General features: G+C 33.2%; 2 protein-coding genes across 3 annotated transcripts; both read right to left on the minus strand.

Moving 5' to 3' along the window:
- Window positions 1-4,380: 4,380 nt before the first annotated feature.
- On the minus strand, window positions 4,381-7,078 carry LOC112903886 (myrosinase 1-like). The gene is made up of 8 exons (XM_018464687.2): window positions 7,006-7,078; window positions 6,810-6,904; window positions 6,095-6,670; window positions 5,540-5,628; window positions 5,018-5,317; window positions 4,827-4,961; window positions 4,665-4,771; window positions 4,381-4,595 (listed from the first exon to the last, which is right to left on the minus strand). The coding sequence occupies exons 1-8, from the start codon at window positions 7,065-7,067 to the stop codon at window positions 4,466-4,468; spliced, it is 1,494 nt and encodes a 497-aa protein (XP_018320189.2). The 5' UTR covers window positions 7,068-7,078; the 3' UTR covers window positions 4,381-4,465.
- A 5,498-nt stretch (window positions 7,079-12,576) lies between these two features.
- Window positions 12,577-23,422, minus strand: LOC108733456 (myrosinase 1-like). Of its 2 annotated transcripts, XM_025974485.1 has the most exons (9): window positions 23,315-23,422; window positions 22,948-23,042; window positions 22,219-22,794; window positions 21,685-21,773; window positions 21,468-21,503; window positions 13,700-13,954; window positions 13,485-13,619; window positions 13,316-13,422; window positions 12,577-12,779 (listed from the first exon to the last, which is right to left on the minus strand). In XM_025974485.1, exons 1-9 carry the CDS (start codon window positions 23,374-23,376, stop codon window positions 12,650-12,652), a joined length of 1,485 nt encoding a protein of 494 aa, XP_025830270.1. In that variant the 5' UTR covers window positions 23,377-23,422; the 3' UTR covers window positions 12,577-12,649. The 2 variants fall into 2 exon arrangements, with proteins under 2 accessions (XP_025830270.1, XP_025830269.1); XM_025974484.1 differs by lacking the exons at window positions 21,468-21,503; window positions 21,685-21,773; window positions 22,219-22,794; window positions 22,948-23,042; window positions 23,315-23,422 and adding exons at window positions 16,366-16,454; window positions 17,650-18,225; window positions 18,351-18,445; window positions 18,515-18,625 and having other exon boundaries at window positions 13,700-13,990.
- Window positions 23,423-23,668: the final 246 nt, after the last annotated feature.

The raw sequence follows: 23,668 nt of genomic DNA on the forward strand, positions 1-23,668 counted from the left end.
AAAAAGTAACAAACACTTCAACCAGCTTATATAAATGAATGGTGCTTAGCAGTTAAGAAAGTTCTGATTAGATTAATTAGCTTTTTAACTATTATTATTTATTGGATAATCTTGTGCATATAGTGATGCTGGACAATTTATTCAATAGTTATTGATTAACAGAGATTTTCACGTCTTCTATTCGAAAATAGACAACGATTAACCACTGTTCAGTAAATCAAGTGTATAATCTGCTACGTGCTTATGTTACATATTTGTATCGAAGCAACGAAATGTGGAATAAAAGGTCTAATTTTGATTACGTAATATTCACTTTATTTTATGTTATTACTTTCAATACGGTTCAAAAATGGAGAAATAAGAAAAGTAATTTTCATGTAGTCTTTTCTCACACAATGTTGTCTAGTGTAAATGGCGCGTCCTTTAACAGTTACCCAATTAAATTGCTAGAATGTTTCCAGAAATTGTTAATTGTAAACGATTTATTAAAATCATATTATTATCAGTCAATCAATTTTATTATAACTATTTAAAAATAAATGTTTGATGAAAAATAGAATGAGTAATAAGTTATTTTATTAAAGGTAATAAATATGTAAGTATATTTATCAACCAAGTGGAACAAATTTGTTGATTGCTTTATTAGAGATATTTTTACTTACCGTGAGATATGATATTCTTGATGAGATATGATACCTCTTAATCAGTGCAGCTTTTCTCGGTTATGTACACATATACATGTATAAGGATTATTGTAAGTGTCTTTAATACAATCCAGGAGTCTTTTAAATCTCTGTGGAGCAACCTCGTACAAATAAGAAACTCATAGGATATTCAACCAAATATTTACTTTCCGCGCATTGCAACAAGGTTCATATGTACCTCTCGTATTTTTCATACTTCCTTAGAAAACTGCAGAGACCTATATCACTAAATATTTTTGTTGATTTCGAGAAAGCAGTTCATACTGCAATGCAATCTGTGTTCAATAAATCAGGAACAGAAGGTTGTCGTTTTCATCTACAGGTTAAATCTGGTGTCGATAAATACAAAAAAAAAGAAAGGTCATCCTATTTTTCTATTTCTTATTCTGGATTCAAAAAGCGCGTAAAATTCAACGTTCATGGTAAGTTTTTTCGTCAAAATTAAGTTTTTCATATCCTATAGACAGATTATAAATTGAAAACAAATAATAATCACTCAAAATTCTTTTTTGCCAAAAAAAAAATTTATATTATTTAACAAGCGTATACCTGAACTGACACCACGATAGTATAATCTCATTGAATGACGAATATAGGAATTAACGTACTTACCTACATAAATACTTGACATTACCTCTAGAGTGGCTTTTTACATGATAAAATGTGATAAGACTTTATTCTGTAGAATTAGAACAAAATTTAAGGTAACTGTTGATTTTCCGTGTTCTATTTTGTTGATTTATCGCGATATTTATACATTAACTTCTCAGTTAGCAATGAAAATCAAAATCTGACAATTTACAAGCGTTTTGGTTTTAGACGTTAACAGTAACCATTGAAGTCAATATTTGATTACCCATATTATAATCTGTAAATGTCACGCAATATCTCCAACCTAAGTTTTAAATTCCTATTATTTCTAATACCTCTTCATTTCTAGTTTTCTCTATCCACGGTATCCTCATCATTCGCCTGTAACACCACATTTCGAATGCTTCTAATCTTTCCTTTTCCGCCGCGCCCACCATTTATATTTCGCATCGACAAATTATGGCCCTTACAGTACTTCTTTTGACCATTTCTATTTCTAGATACGCTATTCAGTTTGACATCGACCTAACATTTTGTCTATTTTCTGCTAACCTGTTGGAACCACAAACTTTGAATTTGTAACAAATTAGAGACAATTAGCAACAAATTGTAGTGTACTTTTAAAATAAGAAATAGAACTTTGTCGTATTAGCTATTCATATATATGAAAAGCGTTTACTTTTCTATTCGGATAAACAATTTTACTATCCAAGTTGAAGAAAATGTTTTGAAACCCATAGCACCAAAATATTTAATTTCATGATTTTTTGATGTTTTTCAACTAGCTTTAGTTCCTCACATTCATCAAGCTTTAAGCCGAGATAGTATAGGTACAACAAACGTTGTCCATCAGCATTTTATGGGTTTTGCATCGACTTTCTTCATTTATACATCAACCGATTAACCATTTGAGGCATTACACTGCAAGAATTTTTATGTCAAAAGGTCGAACGATACGGTAAACCACAAAATGTGCAAATCAAGAATCTTTAGAGACATTTTCCATTTTAATTTCGTAACTTTTAACTAATCCCTTTTTGATAAAACTCATTGTAGAGGAAAAAATATTTTCTTAAAAAACTGTTGTTATCATTGTGCAAATACTGAATAACCAGTCAAGAACTTTTGCTTTGGATTGTCAGATAAGTAATATCACTTTTGGTTTTTTGTTTTTATTGTATTAGGTATCACATTCCTTTAATTAATTTTTGTATCAACAAGTGTTTTTTTTTTTCATAAAAATTAACAAATCATTTGTTACACAACTTGGTACCTATCCGATATGGTACATTATCTTATCCAGTAAGGTAACGCCATAAAAAAGTGAATCTTAAGGTTATCACTTGAAAGACTATAAAGAAAACTCTCATATTCCCTATTCTGAATTAATCCTTTAACAATTGTATTTGTTAATAGATAAGAAAATAACCTAATGTGGAATAGAAAGTTCGAAATTGTTAGACGTGGGTTACCGACCAACATACTAGCTGTTTTTGCCTGTTGGCTGAACTTGGCGTTTTTCAAAAGACAATTTAAATGGGATTACTTGTTGCAAGCTGCATGTTGTGCAAGTATCTACACCAATTTTCAGCGACCCCTCGTATTATAATCAACCGTTTATGTTTGTGAAGTTATATAATCTGCTCCTGTGCAGATAACTTTATTATAGTTTAGGACCTAAATCTATTTCCTTGTATTTCGTATGTTGATATTTTCCAAATTTTATTCTCTTATTAGTTTCTTACTTTTATCAGAAAATGTCCAGCACTTTCAGCTCCCCCTTAGCCACTTCTCCTAATAAATTCATTTCGAAAATACTAACACAGTTCTATCGTTTATTTATTTTTTATAGTGTTTGCTGAGTGGTGTAAATTTTAAGTTAAAAGTGCAATTTTGAATCCAAAAAGAGGTTCTATTTGGGATTATTTTGTTGATATTAGCAATGCAAGTGGTAAATGCCAAATTTGTAACAAAATATTCGCGAAAAGAGCGCATAACCACTGTATCAAAGAGTAATCTAAAATCATTACACTTCCGCTTCCGTATCCGCTTTCGCAAAAATTTACTATTCACTTCTGTTTTCACTTCTGTTTTCGTTATGACACATTCGTTGCACCGCTAGAGTATATGTTATGATCTGAAGGGTCACATTCAAGTCTGAATAGAACTTCCATAATTTCTTGTTGCAATTCCTGCCACTTTGCAGACTTTTGCCGAGGCTATGCTTGCTATTAATCACATCGTGAGTTCGTTCGTTTTATTAACCGTCTCATTGAAAATCCGTTAGAAGAGAGGTAATTTTGGTTGATTGATTGTTTAAACTAAATTTCAAACAAGGTTTTGCGATTTATTTGAGACGTTGGTGGGGGTGATATTTAATGAGAAGCTCGCCCCGATTGCTCCGATACTAGCATTACCAACTAGACATTGCCATTTTGTATTTTTCATTTAAAATAAATGAATAAATTATCAAGTGCTGTCTTGATTGTAAAAATAGTTAACATTATGAATAAGTACAATTTTAGTATTCATTTCTTTCCTCAGATTCTATTATTCCGTAGGTAGAATAAAATATTTGTGACCTTTGAATATGTAATCATAAAATGCTGTAATAATATATTTCCTATTTTGATACTTATTTTATTGGCAGGTATTACTGGAAAACGTGACCTTTGTTATCATTTGTTTGTTTCGTTAAATAATCAGTTGTTTATTTAATTTCGTTAATAATCTTTACAATGCCACTGCTACAGTATCTCATACGTATAAAAACACACCTGTTAACAGAATGACGATACGAATTTATTTATTTATTAGCAATTTATATACTTATCTTTATATTTACTAATCAAAAATTAAAAATTCTTCACTACATCATAGCTAGTGATGAGCAAAATAAGACCAAGATCAAGACNAAAAATTCGTTTAAGTATAACAGACTTGATGCATCGTTTGTGACTGTAAGACAAATTGATTAGAATTTCGATTAGGTGAGACAACTTTAATACAATGCAGCTTCACATTCGTTCGTGAAATATGCCTTGAAATAATAATAATACCTATTTGGTACTTAATTGAAAGCAAATTAAAACGAATTTCAACGATTATTATTAGAGATTATTATTAGAACAAATTACAAACAGATATTCCCAGTCAACAGTCAATATAATTTACGAGAGTGGAGGGTAGTCCCCAACAACCCTGCTGGAGATGACATTTTTATAAAAAGTAGCTGATCGTTTTGCTGTTCTCGGACGATCGGGGTCAGTAAAATTGACGAAATGAATTCCGTATCGGTATCTAAAAATCGTATTTAAAAATAAATTCTGTCCCGCTACGAAAGGCTAATAGTAAATAGCAAATACTTACGTGTATCCAAACCTCCATTCAAAATTGTCCATTAGACTCCAAGCAACATAGCTTCGTACATCCACGTTGTCTTCGTTGATAGCTTCCAGAACTGCTTCAAGATATGACTACGAAACAAGTCTCTATACAGTTAGTTATACGTAATTCACAATATTTATTTACCCCATAGTAAGATACTCTAACGTCATCATCCAACCCTCCATTATCTGGACAACCATTTTCTGTAATGTGAATACTGGGGCTGTTATATGTGTTCTTAATCCACGCTAAAAGCTTCCGGATACCCCATGGAACAATCTAAAATACACGGGTTTGAAGCAAAGAATTTCATTAATACAAAATTGTATAATTACAGGGTCTCTACCGGCTGCATCTATTGGCCAACTAGAATTACGGAACATTACTATTTCCATGTCGTTGTTGTTTGAAACTACATTGTCAGTTGCTGGTGAATATTCCACCAATGCAGTGCTATAATGATTTATTCCAAAGAAATCTGACGTTCCTCTAATGTATTCAATTTCATCCGAAGTGAATTGAGGAAGTCTAGATCTAGAGAAGCCTTGAATAGCACTTCGATTACCAATGTACTCTTTCATTACTTGTGGATAATCACCGGTTGTAGAGAAAATTGGATTTGCGAACCAACCTAACTAAAGGGACAACACAAAACTAATTTTATAAAGAAATTAAAATTTTTTCTGTTTGAATAAGTATTATATTTTTATAAACGAAATGAAGTTGGTAGAGTAATTCGAAGGTACCAGCCTAGGACACTAACAAAAATGACTGATTACTGTTAAGTTCTTCTAACCAGTGAAGTCTAGTGTATACAAACCTAATCGGAATTACAAACTTTTTGTGATTTTACATACCAGGAATTGTAGAGCTCTTTCAGACGCTTCTTGTTCTTCAGGCCTGCTAGGTTCATACCAGGCGGAGTTCAAAACGATACCCATTAAGGCTTAAACGGAAGTTTAAATGTCACTTTCTTTATCATGTAAATATTCGTTGGATGGGTTTTTGTAGTTATAAGGGATTATTTTAAATAAGTAGCAAGCATGTAGGGAGTGGTAAGTCGTTTTCGAGAAAAACGTATTTAGTCTAGTTCTAGGTAAGTAAGTTCCATTGTCACTTTTTACATTCTCCATCAACGTAGCTGATTGACCACCTTATAATGATGATGACATGCGATTCCCTATTGCAACTAGTTAAAACCCTCCAAGACTTGCCACTTATTAATTATCGGTATATCAAGTGATAATTGCTTTACATAATAAGAAATAAAATAATAGTTAATAATAGCTAATCGATCTTTGATTAGGTTCTGAATTTGTCTATCCACGCCGGATTTCGTTGATGAAACAAAACAAGTTCAGAACACTCTGCAGTAATTGAATGTGATTGATTACGATCGAATATATACTCACCATTATTTCTGGCTCTGTAAGTATTATTGAAAAGATGATAAACTGCGGCATGAGATTTTAATAAGTTGTGGGCGCATAGGTAATCAGCTCTACCTGACATGCTTAATGCTGGAGCAAATCCATCAGCTCCATAACCTTGACTACATATTGAAAGTGGCTCATTGAATGTGATCCAATAGTCAATGCGGTCAGAATAATTGTCCAAAAGAATTCTTGCATATTCCGTAAACAATGTTACCATATATGAATTTGTCCAACCACCCAATTCTTGAAGACGTTGAGGAAGATCCCAATGGTAAATATTTAACATGGGTGTTATATTTTGAGCGATAAGCGCATCAATAAGGTTGCTGTAGTATGTGATTCCTTCTTGATTCGGATTGTGTGGATAACCATTCGGAAAGATCCGGTTCCATGATACAGAAAATCTATAAAAGTCAACTCCTAAGTCTTTAAGGAGCGCAATATCTTCCTCATATTTGTGATAGGAGTCACAAGCAATATCTCCATTAGTTCTGTCATAAACATAGTCGGGACTGTTGTGGGTTATGTAATCCCAAATGTTTTCGCCCTTTCCTGTGACAAGCAAATAGAATTGACTATTAGACCATTTGGGATAGACATAAAATTATAACTTATTTCTTTCTAAGTGCGTAGGTTTGGTGAGCTTTTAAATGTTTTAAATTATACCCTTATGCGATAAATAGGTTAGTACCTGATTCATTCCAAGCTCCTTCAATTTGATAGGAGGATGTTGCAGTTCCAAACATAAAATCCGGAGAAAAAGTGTAGTTCGAAGCACATTGTGTACTAAAATTAAATGTCGTGTATAAACAAATAGCATTTTACTGAATTAATAGAGCTAATATTTCGATTGTAGAAAAATATTCAGTAAGTGTATTTGTACTCACTATGCAATCAAACTAAATAAAGTACTTATCCTTAAAAACATGGTGTTGGTGCTAGTTACCATTCTGAATGACACTAAAAAGTAACAAACACTTCAACCAGCTTATATAAATGAATGGTGCTTAGCAGTTAAGAAAGTTCTGATTAGATTAATTAGCTTTTTAACTATTATTATTTATTGGATAATCTTGTGCATATAGTGATGCTGGACAATTTATTCAATAGTTATTGATTAACAGAGATTTTCACGTCTTCTATTCGAAAATAGACAACGATTAACCACTGTTCAGTAAATCAAGTGTATAATCTGCTACGTGCTTATGTTACATATTTGTATCGAAGCAACGAAATGTGGAATAAAAGGTCTAATTTTGATTACGTAATATTCACTTTATTTTATGTTATTACTTTCAATACGGTTCAAAAATGGAGAAATAAGAAAAGTAATTTTCATGTAGTCTTTTCTCACACAATGTTGTCTAGTGTAAATGGCGCGTCCTTTAACAGTTACCCAATTAAATTGCTAGAATGTTTCCAGAAATTGTTAATTGTAAACGATTTATTAAAATCATATTATTATCAGTCAATCAATTTTATTATAACTATTTAAAAATAAATGTTTGATGAAAAATAGAATGAGTAATAAGTTATTTTATTAAAGGTAATAAATATGTAAGTATATTTATCAACCAAGTGGAACAAATTTGTTGATTGCTTTATTAGAGATATTTTTACTTACCGTGAGATATGATATTCTTGATGAGATATGATACCTCTTAATCAGTGCAGCTTTTCTCGGTTATGTACACATATACATGTATAAGGATTATTGTAAGTGTCTTTAATACAATCCAGGAGTCTTTTAAATCTCTGTGGAGCAACCTCGTACAAATAAGAAACTCATAGGATATTCAACCAAATATTTACTTTCCGCGCATTGCAACAAGGTTCATATGTACCTCTCGTATTTTTCATACTTCCTTAGAAAACTGCAGAGACCTATATCACTAAATATTTTTGTTGATTTCGAGAAAGCAGTTCATACTGCAATGCAATCTGTGTTCAATAAATCAGGAACAGAAGGTTGTCGTTTTCATCTACAGGTTAAATCTGGTGTCGATAAATACAAAAAAAAAGAAAGGTCATCCTATTTTTCTATTTCTTATTCTGGATTCAAAAAGCGCGTAAAATTCAACGTTCATGGTAAGTTTTTTCGTCAAAATTAAGTTTTTCATATCCTATAGACAGATTATAAATTGAAAACAAATAATAATCACTCAAAATTCTTTTTTGCCAAAAAAAAAATTTATATTATTTAACAAGCGTATACCTGAACTGACACCACGATAGTATAATCTCATTGAATGACGAATATAGGAATTAACGTACTTACCTACATAAATACTTGACATTACCTCTAGAGTGGCTTTTTACATGATAAAATGTGATAAGACTTTATTCTGTAGAATTAGAACAAAATTTAAGGTAACTGTTGATTTTCCGTGTTCTATTTTGTTGATTTATCGCGATATTTATACATTAACTTCTCAGTTAGCAATGAAAATCAAAATCTGACAATTTACAAGCGTTTTGGTTTTAGACGTTAACAGTAACCATTGAAGTCAATATTTGATTACCCATATTATAATCTGTAAATGTCACGCAATATCTCCAACCTAAGTTTTAAATTCCTATTATTTCTAATACCTCTTCATTTCTAGTTTTCTCTATCCACGGTATCCTCATCATTCGCCTGTAACACCACATTTCGAATGCTTCTAATCTTTCCTTTTCCGCCGCGCCCACCATTTATATTTCGCATCGACAAATTATGGCCCTTACAGTACTTCTTTTGACCATTTCTATTTCTAGATACGCTATTCAGTTTGACATCGACCTAACATTTTGTCTATTTTCTGCTAACCTGTTGGAACCACAAACTTTGAATTTGTAACAAATTAGAGACAATTAGCAACAAATTGTAGTGTACTTTTAAAATAAGAAATAGAACTTTGTCGTATTAGCTATTCATATATATGAAAAGCGTTTACTTTTCTATTCGGATAAACAATTTTACTATCCAAGTTGAAGAAAATGTTTTGAAACCCATAGCACCAAAATATTTAATTTCATGATTTTTTGATGTTTTTCAACTAGCTTTAGTTCCTCACATTCATCAAGCTTTAAGCCGAGATAGTATAGGTACAACAAACGTTGTCCATCAGCATTTTATGGGTTTTGCATCGACTTTCTTCATTTATACATCAACCGATTAACCATTTGAGGCATTACACTGCAAGAATTTTTATGTCAAAAGGTCGAACGATACGGTAAACCACAAAATGTGCAAATCAAGAATCTTTAGAGACATTTTCCATTTTAATTTCGTAACTTTTAACTAATCCCTTTTTGATAAAACTCATTGTAGAGGAAAAAATATTTTCTTAAAAAACTGTTGTTATCATTGTGCAAATACTGAATAACCAGTCAAGAACTTTTGCTTTGGATTGTCAGATAAGTAATATCACTTTTGGTTTTTTGTTTTTATTGTATTAGGTATCACATTCCTTTAATTAATTTTTGTATCAACAAGTGTTTTTTTTTTTCATAAAAATTAACAAATCATTTGTTACACAACTTGGTACCTATCCGATATGGTACATTATCTTATCCAGTAAGGTAACGCCATAAAAAAGTGAATCTTAAGGTTATCACTTGAAAGACTATAAAGAAAACTCTCATATTCCCTATTCTGAATTAATCCTTTAACAATTGTATTTGTTAATAGATAAGAAAATAACCTAATGTGGAATAGAAAGTTCGAAATTGTTAGACGTGGGTTACCGACCAACATACTAGCTGTTTTTGCCTGTTGGCTGAACTTGGCGTTTTTCAAAAGACAATTTAAATGGGATTACTTGTTGCAAGCTGCATGTTGTGCAAGTATCTACACCAATTTTCAGCGACCCCTCGTATTATAATCAACCGTTTATGTTTGTGAAGTTATATAATCTGCTCCTGTGCAGATAACTTTATTATAGTTTAGGACCTAAATCTATTTCCTTGTATTTCGTATGTTGATATTTTCCAAATTTTATTCTCTTATTAGTTTCTTACTTTTATCAGAAAATGTCCAGCACTTTCAGCTCCCCCTTAGCCACTTCTCCTAATAAATTCATTTCGAAAATACTAACACAGTTCTATCGTTTATTTATTTTTTATAGTGTTTGCTGAGTGGTGTAAATTTTAAGTTAAAAGTGCAATTTTGAATCCAAAAAGAGGTTCTATTTGGGATTATTTTGTTGATATTAGCAATGCAAGTGGTAAATGCCAAATTTGTAACAAAATATTCGCGAAAAGAGCGCATAACCACTGTATCAAAGAGTAATCTAAAATCATTACACTTCCGCTTCCGTATCCGCTTTCGCAAAAATTTACTATTCACTTCTGTTTTCACTTCTGTTTTCGTTATGACACATTCGTTGCACCGCTAGAGTATATGTTATGATCTGAAGGGTCACATTCAAGTCTGAATAGAACTTCCATAATTTCTTGTTGCAATTCCTGCCACTTTGCAGACTTTTGCCGAGGCTATGCTTGCTATTAATCACATCGTGAGTTCGTTCGTTTTATTAACCGTCTCATTGAAAATCCGTTAGAAGAGAGGTAATTTTGGTTGATTGATTGTTTAAACTAAATTTCAAACAAGGTTTTGCGATTTATTTGAGACGTTGGTGGGGGTGATATTTAATGAGAAGCTCGCCCCGATTGCTCCGATACTAGCATTACCAACTAGACATTGCCATTTTGTATTTTTCATTTAAAATAAATGAATAAATTATCAAGTGCTGTCTTGATTGTAAAAATAGTTAACATTATGAATAAGTACAATTTTAGTATTCATTTCTTTCCTCAGATTCTATTATTCCGTAGGTAGAATAAAATATTTGTGACCTTTGAATATGTAATCATAAAATGCTGTAATAATATATTTCCTATTTTGATACTTATTTTATTGGCAGGTATTACTGGAAAACGTGACCTTTGTTATCATTTGTTTGTTTCGTTAAATAATCAGTTGTTTATTTAATTTCGTTAATAATCTTTACAATGCCACTGCTACAGTATCTCATACGTATAAAAACACACCTGTTAACAGAATGACGATACGAATTTATTTATTTATTAGCAATTTATATACTTATCTTTATATTTACTAATCAAAAATTAAAAATTCTTCACTACATCATAGCTAGTGATGAGCAAAATAAGACCAAGATCAAGACTATCCCAGTATTATTCGGTTTTGGTTTTAGTCTTGCTCAAAAACTTCTAGTTTTAGTCTTGGTTTTGAAAAAGCTTTTTGACAATGTTAAATGGGACACAATGTTAAATATACTTAAAAATTTAGGAATGAGTTACAGATTTAGAAGAGTGATACAAGAGTGTACTTACTGTGTATACAGAGCAATAGGCAGTTATAGAGCTAGAGCAGCAATGTAGAGAAGCAAATATTAGGAAGGGAGTCTTTTTAATCTATACATCGAAGAACTGATATACATCATAAAAAACAGTACAACTGTAGGGATAGATATAGGGGGCAAAAGATTAGTACGCTTAGATTTGCAGATGATATGGTAGTATTAGCATCTAGCAAGGAGAAATACATAGCTTTAAATAAAATGGGAGTGGTATTGAAAACAAAAACGAAAATACTGGTATGGAAGGGAAGAAAAAGTAGGGAAAGAGCGAATATAAAGATAGGAGACTAAATATTCGAAGAAGTAGTTGATTTTAAGTATCTAGGAAGTCAGATAAGTGAGGACGGAAGGAGTACTTAGTAGAGATATAAAGCAGAGGATATTGAAGGGTCGAATCGCCTTCAATAAAAATAAGTCATTTCTATGCTCACGAACGATTAATTTAGAAATTCGAAAAGGTGTATGTTTGAAGTGCGACGCTGTATAGGTGCGAAACATGGACAGTGGGCGCGGCGAAAAAAGGAAGGTTAGAAGCGTTTGGAATGTGGTTTTACAGGCGAATGATGAGGATACTATGGATAGAGAAGGTTAGAAATAAGGAGGTATTAGAAAGAATAGGAGAACAGAGGACTCTATAGAAGTCAATAAAAAATAGACGAGATAGGTTGGTAGAACACCTTCTCAGGCATGAAGGTCTAGTCAGAGAAATATTAGAGGCACAAACAGGAGTTAAGAGGAGCAGAGGTAGACTGTTCGTAGCGTGTGGACGGTAGACAGGTAGTTAAGGATAAGTATGAGGTGTTCTAGTTTTAGGGAAATGCAAAGATTAGCTCAGGATAGGACAGAGTGGAGGTGTCCAACTAGTTTTAGGACTGACGACCTTATCATGAATCTTTTGTTATTATTTATATAGAACGATTGTCGATACAGACTAAAAAGGTGCCTACCTCTGACGTGAGAGCATCTCTTACATTGCTAAAAATCATCCCCAAAATGAACTTAGCGATACTTTCTTAACATAACAATTGAACTTTGCACTTTTAGTAATATCTCTTGTTCTAGTAAATATATGCAATATAGTAAAGATCGAAGAAAATTAGATAATTTATCTGTTTAAGTTTTATTCAATAAAATATAAATATGTATTTCCAAACACAGAATATTTTTACGATAGTGAAGGGTAGTCCCCAACTGCCCTGTTGGCGATGACGTTCTTGTAAAAAGTGGCTGATAATTTTGCTGTTCTTGGACGATTTGGGTCAGTAAAATTGACAGAATAAATTCCATATCGCCAGCTAAAAATTGTATAGGAAGGGATAATGGTAGGTAAATACAGTTAAGTCGAAATGAGATGAGCAAGTTGACGATAAATTACAAGTGAGTGCAAATAGATCGTCGCATTCACTTTAACATACAAGCGACATACTCTGACAGGGACTCAGGATCAGAGACTAATGTTGTAGGATGTATGCAATGCAGGAAGAAGGATCCAATAGAAAGTTTGTCGCGTAACGTAGGTCGTAAGTATACCAATTGGATAGCAACAAATGCATTTAGAAATGCATTGTGTAAGACGTAACCCTTTAAGAATACCATGAGATAGAAGGAGATACCTGAACGTGGTCTATTTTATGTATGAATTAGACATACAGGCGCTTCCGACATCCTTGTTTGTTTCATGCACATACGTCGGTGAGTGATTACCTCGGGCGTTCTTATGCCTTATGCGTAAGTCTCGCCTTTGCTTTAAAATGAGTGCTGCATATATGTCTATACTCACTTGTAATTTATTGCAAATTTGTTCATCTTATTTAGACTTGATTATACATACGTGTATCCAGATTTCCATTCGAAATTGTCCATTAGACTCCACGCAGAATAACCTCGTACATTAACATTGTCTTCGTTGATAGCTTCCAGAAGTGCTTCAAGATATGACTGCGAAACAAAATTTAATTTTTGTACACCTAGGTACAGACAATTTGCGTCATTTTATTTACCCCATAATAAGACACCCTGACGTAATCATCTAATTCTCCGTTATCTCCATAGCCGTTTTCTGTAATATAAACGATGGGGTTATTGTATGTGTTCTTAATCCACGTCAAAAGTTTTCGGAAACCCGATGGAACAATCTAAAAGATACGGTACACTTTATATCACGTTATTTTTAATTATGGAAATAAATAAATAATTAATAAAATTGTGGTCTTACAGGCTCTCTACCGCCTGGCCAACTGGAATTAACCCACATCTCCGTTTGCATATCACTGTTAAATGAAACCATATTGTTAGTTGGTGGTGAATTCCTCGCCAATCTGGTAGTGTAATGATTCATTCCAAGAAAATCGAACGTTCCCTTAATAAATTCAATTTCATCTGATGTGAACTGAGGAAGTCTAGATTTAGAATAGCCTTGAGCAACACTTCGATTACCAATGTACTCCTTCATTACTTCTGGATAATCCCCGTTTGCTGAGAAAATAGGATTCGCGTACAAGCCTACCTAAATGATAAAGGAAACGGAATTTTACAGAGCTGGTTAGAACATGTATTATTAGGAAACCAAATAGGTTTTTCGATAGGTTTTTCGACATTAACCTATTAATGTTGGCTTACGCAAATGAAAAGCCTTTAATGGTTCCGATAATTATTATTATAATGTGATGTAGGGAGAATAAATATAAAACTTCCAGTAGAAATGTTAAGTGGTATTAGAAGATACACATAAGTATGCAATGTCTTCCCCGGAGAATAAGCAGCAACAATAAAAAGTTAATGACTTGCAGAGTATGTACCTAATATATGTTATCTTTTTGCCTGAAGTCTGTATGCGAGTTTAGGTTGGATAAAGAAGGTGAAATCGCTTCCGACTTTTTTCCGATACCACGGTAGGTTGGCGCGTCCATTTACGTCCACGTAAACAACGGCACATTCAAAGATAATTGCAGGTGAAGATACGTAACAAAATTTCTGAGGAAATTCTTTATTGGGAATTTTAATTTTTATATACAAAAATATCAACAGAAACGTGTATTATCGAATCTTACACTCTTTCACATTAATGCCGAATTTGTTACTAAAGATATGGGTATCTATTATAATGATCAACTATTTTGTGTTCAACTAATAGAAATGATAGCGGCAAGGGTCTGTAATTTCACATTTTCGTAATCCAGTCTCAGTTGGATTTAATACTGTTTCAAATTAAAAGAAAAGTTCGAATTAATTATATACAATTGCCATCCTTCACCATACAAAAGAATAAAAGGGAAGGTGAATGTGAACGGACGCGCCCTCTAGTGTACCAGACAAGGAACTATGCTAGTAAGGTGACACGGTTTTCATCTGAGTAATTACACCTTCGTTATACGAGGTCTGTTCAAAAAGTATCACGAATTTTGTGCTTTTTCAAAAATTATTTATTCATGAATATCTATTTGGCCCCCTTCAAAGTAATCCCCACCAGATATTATACACTTGTACCAACGTTTTTCCCAATTGTCGAAGTACTTCCAAAAATAATTTTTTGTGATCTTGTGTAGCTTCTCTTTCGATGCCATCTTTATCTCCTCAATCTTAGGGTAGGATCGTCCTTTCATGGGTCTCTTCAGTTTCGGGAACAAGAAAAAGGCACAAGTGGCTGCGGCATTATTAGTGTGTTGCTTTTGTCCAAAAATTCGCGAACAAGCAACGATGTGTGAGCAGAGGCGTTATCATGGTGCAAAAGCCGAGTTTTGTTCTTCCACAAATCCGGGCGTTTCTAGCAGATTGCTTCGCGCAAAATGCGCATAACTTGCAGATAATATTCCTTGTTGACCGTTCTACCCTGTGACATGATGGTCCACGCCCCTGCAGTCGAAAAACCTGTAAACAAAACCTTCACATTCGACATAACTTGCGCGCTTATTTCGGCCTTAGCTCGTGCTGCAGCTTCTGTTGGTTTCCACGTCATAACCATAAACCAATGATTCTTCATCAGTTATGACCTTCTGGAGCAAATCTGGGTCGTCGCGGACAGAGTCCAACAGCTGTTACTGTTACTACAATCTTAATGCTGTTTTTAGTCGAAATTGAGCAATTTTGGTAGGAATTTCGCGACGATCCGTTTCATGTCCAAATCATTGGTAAAAATCGAATAGCAGAAGCCAAACGGTGTGTTTAGGTTCTCAACTACTTCTCTGACGGTGATTCAACGATTGGCCAATACTATTTTCTTCACTTCGTCAATGTTTTCATCTGTTGTTGACGTGCTCGAGTGTTCATATCTTCTCGGCCTTCTGAGAACATTTTGTACCATGTATAAACGTTGCTTCGGTTCAATGTATCTTACCATATGTCACAGTCAACATTCGGAAAGCGTTCGCGTACTTAATTTTGTTTTCCACACAAAATTTGATATAGATTTTTTGATCCATTTTTTAGAATAGGCAAAAATCGAGAGACGAGCCAAAACACGTGCAAGCAAAGTAGCTGTCAAAAATTAGCTGAACATTCAACACGGTCGAACTTGAGTGAGAGACATGAGTACCAACATAACGCCACAAAAACATCGAAAATCGAATATACGTAACCCGCACGAATGTTCCGAATCCACTCATCCTTCCAATCGTATTATTCATCCTGTTTGTGGCGCCTGGTAGCCTAATTAGTCTCTCTAAGTACTACTCATTTCCAATTAAGGCACTTAACTTGAGTATTATTAACAAAAAGTTAGTTAATCAAGTAATATTAAGCTTCCAACAACCAACATTAACTAAATAACTAGTTAAAGTTGACTTTCCTTAGTAAATGCTAATAACTCAAACGGAATTTTGACATTTAACGGCAACATAATCCGTTGCATTTTTATATTATAATTATGACTATGATTTTACATACCTGAAACTGTCTGGTTCTCTCAGCAGCTTCTTCTTCTTCAGGACTACCAGGATCAATCCATATAGAGTTTAGGGTGATACCCATTGTAGCTGAAACGGAATTTTAATGACCTCTTTGTTTATATTAATTATTATTTTAATAGGTACATTTACTGAACTGATAAATAATTAGTACTTTCAATTGCAGAGTCTTTCAGCGTCTCTGAGTGCGTCTCTCACAGTCTTTCACAGTCTCTCAGTTATTGTCTAGGTGTTTTTATGGATCTCCCACAGTCTCTGTATGAGAGACGAACAATAAAATTGTTAATTCAGAGATTCAAGTCTCCCTCAGAGAGACTGAATGAATAAAACTGAAAAATTGAAAGACTCGAGTGTCTCGTAGAAAGACTGGGATCTTTGAACTTAATAAATTTTGACCATGTCTATCGAAACACTACTTATTAAGAGATTCGAGTCTCTCGTTGAGAGATTCGAGTCTCTCTCAGCGACACCTGAAAGACTCGATGAGAGACGGAGACTCGAGTCTCGCTTTTAGAGACTCTGAGAGACTGAACATTCTTATCTCGGGTAATCATAACAATAAGTAGTCCTAATAACTATGTTCATTAGGCAAATTAATTTTTGTGTTATATTATAGTTAAAGTCCTAATATAGTAGGTTAGTGGTAAATCCGGCCGGTCATTACGACTGGTAGAAGAATTCACTGAGTCAAAATGTAAATTCGGCCGCTTCGTTCAAATGTACCGAACATTAAGTATGTATATTCGGCCTGCAAAAAATTGCTGAATTTACAATTTATTTTTGTGAACTACGAAACGTTTTCGGCCGAATTTGCCAATGTAATTAACAAAAACCCATTACATAGGCCGAATTTACAATCGCTGATGTAGTAAGACAAGTTAAAAGAAGGAAGGAACACCCATTAATACTGATAAGGTGTGTCTGCTTTCATCATCATAAGGTCGCCAGTCCTAAGACTGGTTGGACACGTACCTCCACTCTCTCCTATCCTGAGCTAATCTTCGCATTTCCCTAAAGCTAGAGCAACCCATATCCTTAACTATTTGCAAGCGGTAATCTAATCTAGGTCACCAACGATTTAAACCCACGGAAGGTAATCCATTACTGATTGGTTTTTATCTACCTAGAGGTTTTGATTTTGAACTTGTCTATCCTACCTGTTTTTCATGGAAGACATTTTCGATGAAACTGAATCTTCGGGAATGTTTAATCTTAGAACCACTTGTAGGGATTAGGTTTATTAATAAATTGAATTTATACTCACCATTATTTCTGGTCCTGTATGTATCATTAAAAAGATGATAAACTGCAGCATGAGATTTTAGTAAGTTGTGAGCACAAAGGTAATCAGCTATGCCCGACATGCCTAGGGCTGGAGCGTACCCTACTTCACCATAACCTGCATTACAAGCCATGTAAGGTTCATTGAATGTAACCCAATATTTAATACGATCAGAAAAATTCTCCAAAAGAGTTCTCGCGTATTCCGTATATAATTGCACGATTAAAGGATTTGTCCAACCACCCAATTCCTGTAGACGTTGAGGAAGATCCCAATGGTATATGGTTAACATAGGTGTCATGTTTTGAGCGAGAATAGCATCAATAAGATTGTTGTAGTACGCAATTCCTTCTTGATTCGGATTGTACGGATAACCATTTGGATATATCCGGGCCCAAGATACAGAAAATCTATAAAAGTTTACTCCTAAGTCTTTAGCTAGAGCAAGGTCCTCTTCATATTTGTGGTAAGAATCACAGGCAATGTCCCCATTAGTTCTGTCATCAACGAATTCGGGAGTGTTGTGAGTTATGAAATCCCAAATGTTTTCACCTTTTCCTGGTGTTAGCAAGAAAATATTACAACATTTAATTTATTTATCTTAGAATCTATGAGTACGTTTATTTAATAAATATAAATAACTACAGCAGAATTTTCATGGGATACATATGTAAGTTATTTACCTGATTCATTCCATGCTCCTTCAACTTGATAAGAAGATGTTCCAGTACCAAACAGGAAATCAGAAGGGAAAGTGTAGTTTGAAGCACATTCTCTACTAAAATTACATCGTGTATAATGAAATAGTTTTCAATGAATTAATACACTCATTATTTCAATTACTTACTATGCAATCAAGCAAAATAAAGTAATTATCTTTGAAAACATAGCATTGTTATTAACTTCCATATTGAATGAGGGTAGCATGTACTTCAAGCGTCTTATATGCACTCATATTTAAGAAAGTTCTGATTAGATTAATTTTATCAAGTTTTTGTAATGCTTCTAGTTAGCGTGGATTCGTGTATTTCTAATAAATCAGGAATCAATTGACGTGTATTGGCGAATGAACCTTTCCACCTCTTTTGTTCTGAATTGGTTTCTAAAAATAAATAGTAGAGGGGTAGGTAATAGTCTTATTTTTAATTTTGGCTTTTATTTTAATTCATTTCTAGTAATTTTGTAATGCATTTTATAATGTATTATAGCAGGATTTTGTACATCAAGCATCATGTAGCTGTCTCTTGCAGGACCCAGACTAAAGTCATTCTATTTTTCTGTCATAAACAATAAACAATAAACTACAAACAATACATTTTTGTAATAAGGTACATAAAATCTTTTTAAAATCACAATTTCAATATTTCTTCTCGACGGTGTTGTGTCGTTGTGTTATGCTTTTTGACTTATTATTATATTAAGGTGAACCTCCCCCATATATTTTGTTCAACAGACGTTAATAAAATGGAATGTCCATAACGCTACTTTTACTTACTCAATTTTGTTTTCTTTTATAACACTTAACGGTTGTGTGTTCGAATTTCTTATCACTTTTCTCCATAGGTACATTTGGCTTCATTCGATATTTATCTCGGTAATCTTAAAGTTTTAGATGAGGAACAATGTACATGACTAATTATAAAAANATTAGCTTTTTAACTATTATTATTTATTGGATAATCTTGTGCATATAGTGATGCTGGACAATTTATTCAATAGTTATTGATTAACAGAGATTTTCACGTCTTCTATTCGAAAATAGACAACGATTAACCACTGTTCAGTAAATCAAGTGTATAATCTGCTACGTGCTTATGTTACATATTTGTATCGAAGCAACGAAATGTGGAATAAAAGGTCTAATTTTGATTACGTAATATTCACTTTATTTTATGTTATTACTTTCAATACGGTTCAAAAATGGAGAAATAAGAAAAGTAATTTTCATGTAGTCTTTTCTCACACAATGTTGTCTAGTGTAAATGGCGCGTCCTTTAACAGTTACCCAATTAAATTGCTAGAATGTTTCCAGAAATTGTTAATTGTAAACGATTTATTAAAATCATATTATTATCAGTCAATCAATTTTATTATAACTATTTAAAAATAAATGTTTGATGAAAAATAGAATGAGTAATAAGTTATTTTATTAAAGGTAATAAATATGTAAGTATATTTATCAACCAAGTGGAACAAATTTGTTGATTGCTTTATTAGAGATATTTTTACTTACCGTGAGATATGATATTCTTGATGAGATATGATACCTCTTAATCAGTGCAGCTTTTCTCGGTTATGTACACATATACATGTATAAGGATTATTGTAAGTGTCTTTAATACAATCCAGGAGTCTTTTAAATCTCTGTGGAGCAACCTCGTACAAATAAGAAACTCATAGGATATTCAACCAAATATTTACTTTCCGCGCATTGCAACAAGGTTCATATGTACCTCTCGTATTTTTCATACTTCCTTAGAAAACTGCAGAGACCTATATCACTAAATATTTTTGTTGATTTCGAGAAAGCAGTTCATACTGCAATGCAATCTGTGTTCAATAAATCAGGAACAGAAGGTTGTCGTTTTCATCTACAGGTTAAATCTGGTGTCGATAAATACAAAAAAAAAGAAAGGTCATCCTATTTTTCTATTTCTTATTCTGGATTCAAAAAGCGCGTAAAATTCAACGTTCATGGTAAGTTTTTTCGTCAAAATTAAGTTTTTCATATCCTATAGACAGATTATAAATTGAAAACAAATAATAATCACTCAAAATTCTTTTTTGCCAAAAAAAAAATTTATATTATTTAACAAGCGTATACCTGAACTGACACCACGATAGTATAATCTCATTGAATGACGAATATAGGAATTAACGTACTTACCTACATAAATACTTGACATTACCTCTAGAGTGGCTTTTTACATGATAAAATGTGATAAGACTTTATTCTGTAGAATTAGAACAAAATTTAAGGTAACTGTTGATTTTCCGTGTTCTATTTTGTTGATTTATCGCGATATTTATACATTAACTTCTCAGTTAGCAATGAAAATCAAAATCTGACAATTTACAAGCGTTTTGGTTTTAGACGTTAACAGTAACCATTGAAGTCAATATTTGATTACCCATATTATAATCTGTAAATGTCACGCAATATCTCCAACCTAAGTTTTAAATTCCTATTATTTCTAATACCTCTTCATTTCTAGTTTTCTCTATCCACGGTATCCTCATCATTCGCCTGTAACACCACATTTCGAATGCTTCTAATCTTTCCTTTTCCGCCGCGCCCACCATTTATATTTCGCATCGACAAATTATGGCCCTTACAGTACTTCTTTTGACCATTTCTATTTCTAGATACGCTATTCAGTTTGACATCGACCTAACATTTTGTCTATTTTCTGCTAACCTGTTGGAACCACAAACTTTGAATTTGTAACAAATTAGAGACAATTAGCAACAAATTGTAGTGTACTTTTAAAATAAGAAATAGAACTTTGTCGTATTAGCTATTCATATATATGAAAAGCGTTTACTTTTCTATTCGGATAAACAATTTTACTATCCAAGTTGAAGAAAATGTTTTGAAACCCATAGCACCAAAATATTTAATTTCATGATTTTTTGATGTTTTTCAACTAGCTTTAGTTCCTCACATTCATCAAGCTTTAAGCCGAGATAGTATAGGTACAACAAACGTTGTCCATCAGCATTTTATGGGTTTTGCATCGACTTTCTTCATTTATACATCAACCGATTAACCATTTGAGGCATTACACTGCAAGAATTTNATTTGTTGAAAAAATTGGATTCGAGTACAAACCTATCTAAGAAGACAAAAAGGGGGGATTTTAATTTTTACAGTTGGTTAAGCAGTTTTAAACTATCGACATTAGCCGAAATGAATGGTTAAAGCTTAAAGCGGATAGAATTTCAACATTTAACAGCAACAGAAAATCAGTAGCATTTTATAAAACTCTATGTAACTATAGTTATGATTTTACTTACTATGAATTGTCTAGTCCTTTCAGTAGCTTCTTCGTCTTCAGGGCTGCTGGGTTCATACCACATAGCACTCAAACAGATACCCATTGTGGCTTAAATGAAATTTTAAAAACCTCATTGTTTATATTATAAAGGTTAATTGTATGGATAGTTGTAATTACACAACTTTTCTTGCGTTGGATTTTGTTCTAAACTTATCTATCCGGGTATAGTCCGTTCACATAGAGAAAGGTACGCGTTGCCAGATCTATGTGTGTGGACTGACTTAATAGGCGTAACTGTCAGAAGTTATTTACGGCGCTGGAGGCTTACGGTTGGGCTTTGATCGAAAATATCTGACGTAAAACGACCAGCCATATTCCAGGGACCTCCCGTTTGTGCGCGTCGTTGTCGCTGTACCTTTCTCTCAGTGAACGGGAAATAGCTTGTCGTAACAGACTACCTAAGGTCATGTCACTAAGATTGTTAAGTAGAGGGAAGTTCATAATCAATTGTAGGAATTAGGTTTTGTAATAAATTGAATACATAGATACTCACCATTGTTTCTGCTCCTGTAAGTATTATTAAAAAGATGATAAACTGCAGCATGAGATTTTAGTACGTTGTGAGCACAAAGGTAATCAGCTCTACCTGACATGTTAAGGGCTGGAGCGTACCTCGTGCTTCCATAACCTTCATTACAGAATGTATATGGTTCATTGAATGTGATCCAATATTTAATGCGATCAGAAAAATTTTCCAAAAGAGTTCTCGCATATTCCGTAAATATATTTACCATACGTGAATTTGTCCAACCACCCAATTCTTGAAGACGTTGAGGAACGTCCCAATGGTGTATGGTTAACATGGGTGTTATGTTTTGAGCAAGAAGGGCATCAATAAGAGTGTTGTAATATGCGATTCCTTCTTGATTCGGATTGTACGGATAACCGTTTGGATATATCCGGGCCCAAGATACAGAAAATCTGTAAAAGTTTACTCCTAGGTTTTTAAGGAGAGCAATGTCCTCTTCATATTTGTGATAAGAATCGCAGGCAATGTCCCCATTACTTCTGTCATCAATGAATTCTGGAGTATTATGGGTTACGAAGTCCCATAAATTTTCACCTTTTCCTGGCGACAAGAACATAGCATATATCATTACAGCATTTTAAATTGACGTAATATATTAACATATTTTTCTTAGAAGCTATAGGCAGATTCTTTTGATGTATGTTTAACTATAAAACTGAGCAGTATTATCTTGGGATACATATCAATTATTACCTGATTCATTCCAAGCTCCTTCAATTTGATAGGAAGATGTTCCAGTACCAAACAGAAAATAAGAAGGGAAGGTGTAGTTTGAAGCACATTCTCTACTAAAATTAAAAGGTGTTCATAAAAAAGTAGTTTTCACTGAATTAATTTAGTTATCGAACTGATGTGATATCTAAAGGTCGTCGTCGGTTGGAGTTACTTCCTAACGTTTCGCTATAAGGAGTAGCTCTTCTTCAAAAGTCGTTTCATTTCCCATGCTGGATGTATCCAACTCCAATCAACGACTGCCATTAGACCCGAATCAGGACAGCAGCAATTCCCCAACTGACTGCGAAAGCCTTTACTAAATTCAGTTATTATTTGGATTACTTACTATGCTATTAAACAAATTAAAATAGTTATCCCTAGGAACACCGCATTTTTATTAGCTCCCATTCTGAATGATACTGAAGGATAATATACATTTTGGGGAGCTTATATGTACTCAAAAATCAAGATACTTCTGATTAGATATATAGAGTTTTATCAATCTATTATCTTGTTTTTAGTTGACACAGATTCGTGCATTTCTGAGATTTAATTAAATTTAAGACAATGGGACTGTAACAGATTAGTGCAATATATTAAAATGCGAGTTCTTATGAAGATAATAGATAAGGGATTGTATTGGTTACTGATGTATCACTAGTTCAAAATCTTATGAGCATACCATGTACGGGAATTGTCA

This window comes from Agrilus planipennis, unplaced genomic scaffold, assembly GCF_000699045.2.
Source record: "Agrilus planipennis isolate EAB-ADULT unplaced genomic scaffold, Apla_2.0 scaffold44, whole genome shotgun sequence".
In the NCBI taxonomy this organism is placed as follows: domain Eukaryota; kingdom Metazoa; phylum Arthropoda; class Insecta; order Coleoptera; family Buprestidae; genus Agrilus; species Agrilus planipennis.

Bases quoted from the DNA above. Each gene is read 5' to 3' on its own strand.
- LOC112903886 (XM_018464687.2), bottom strand. From the start codon at position 7,067: ATGGTAACTAGCACCAACACCATGTTTTTAAGGATAAGTACTTTATTT. The intron at 6,905-7,005 runs GTGAGTACAAAT...ATTTAATTTTAG, and splicing joins TTATTTAGTTTGATTGCATA to TACACAATGTGCTTCGAACT. The intron at 4,772-4,826 runs GTAAATAAATAT...CTTGTTTCGTAG, and splicing joins TTAGAGTATCTTACTATGGG to TCATATCTTGAAGCAGTTCT.
- LOC108733456 (XM_025974484.1), bottom strand. From the start codon at position 18,594: ATGCTACCCTCATTCAATATGGAAGTTAATAACAATGCTATGTTTTCA. The intron at 18,446-18,514 runs GTAAGTAATTGA...ATGTAATTTTAG, and splicing joins TTATTTTGCTTGATTGCATA to TAGAGAATGTGCTTCAAACT. The intron at 13,423-13,484 runs GTAAATAAAATG...TTTGTTTCGCAG, and splicing joins TCAGGGTGTCTTATTATGGG to TCATATCTTGAAGCACTTCT.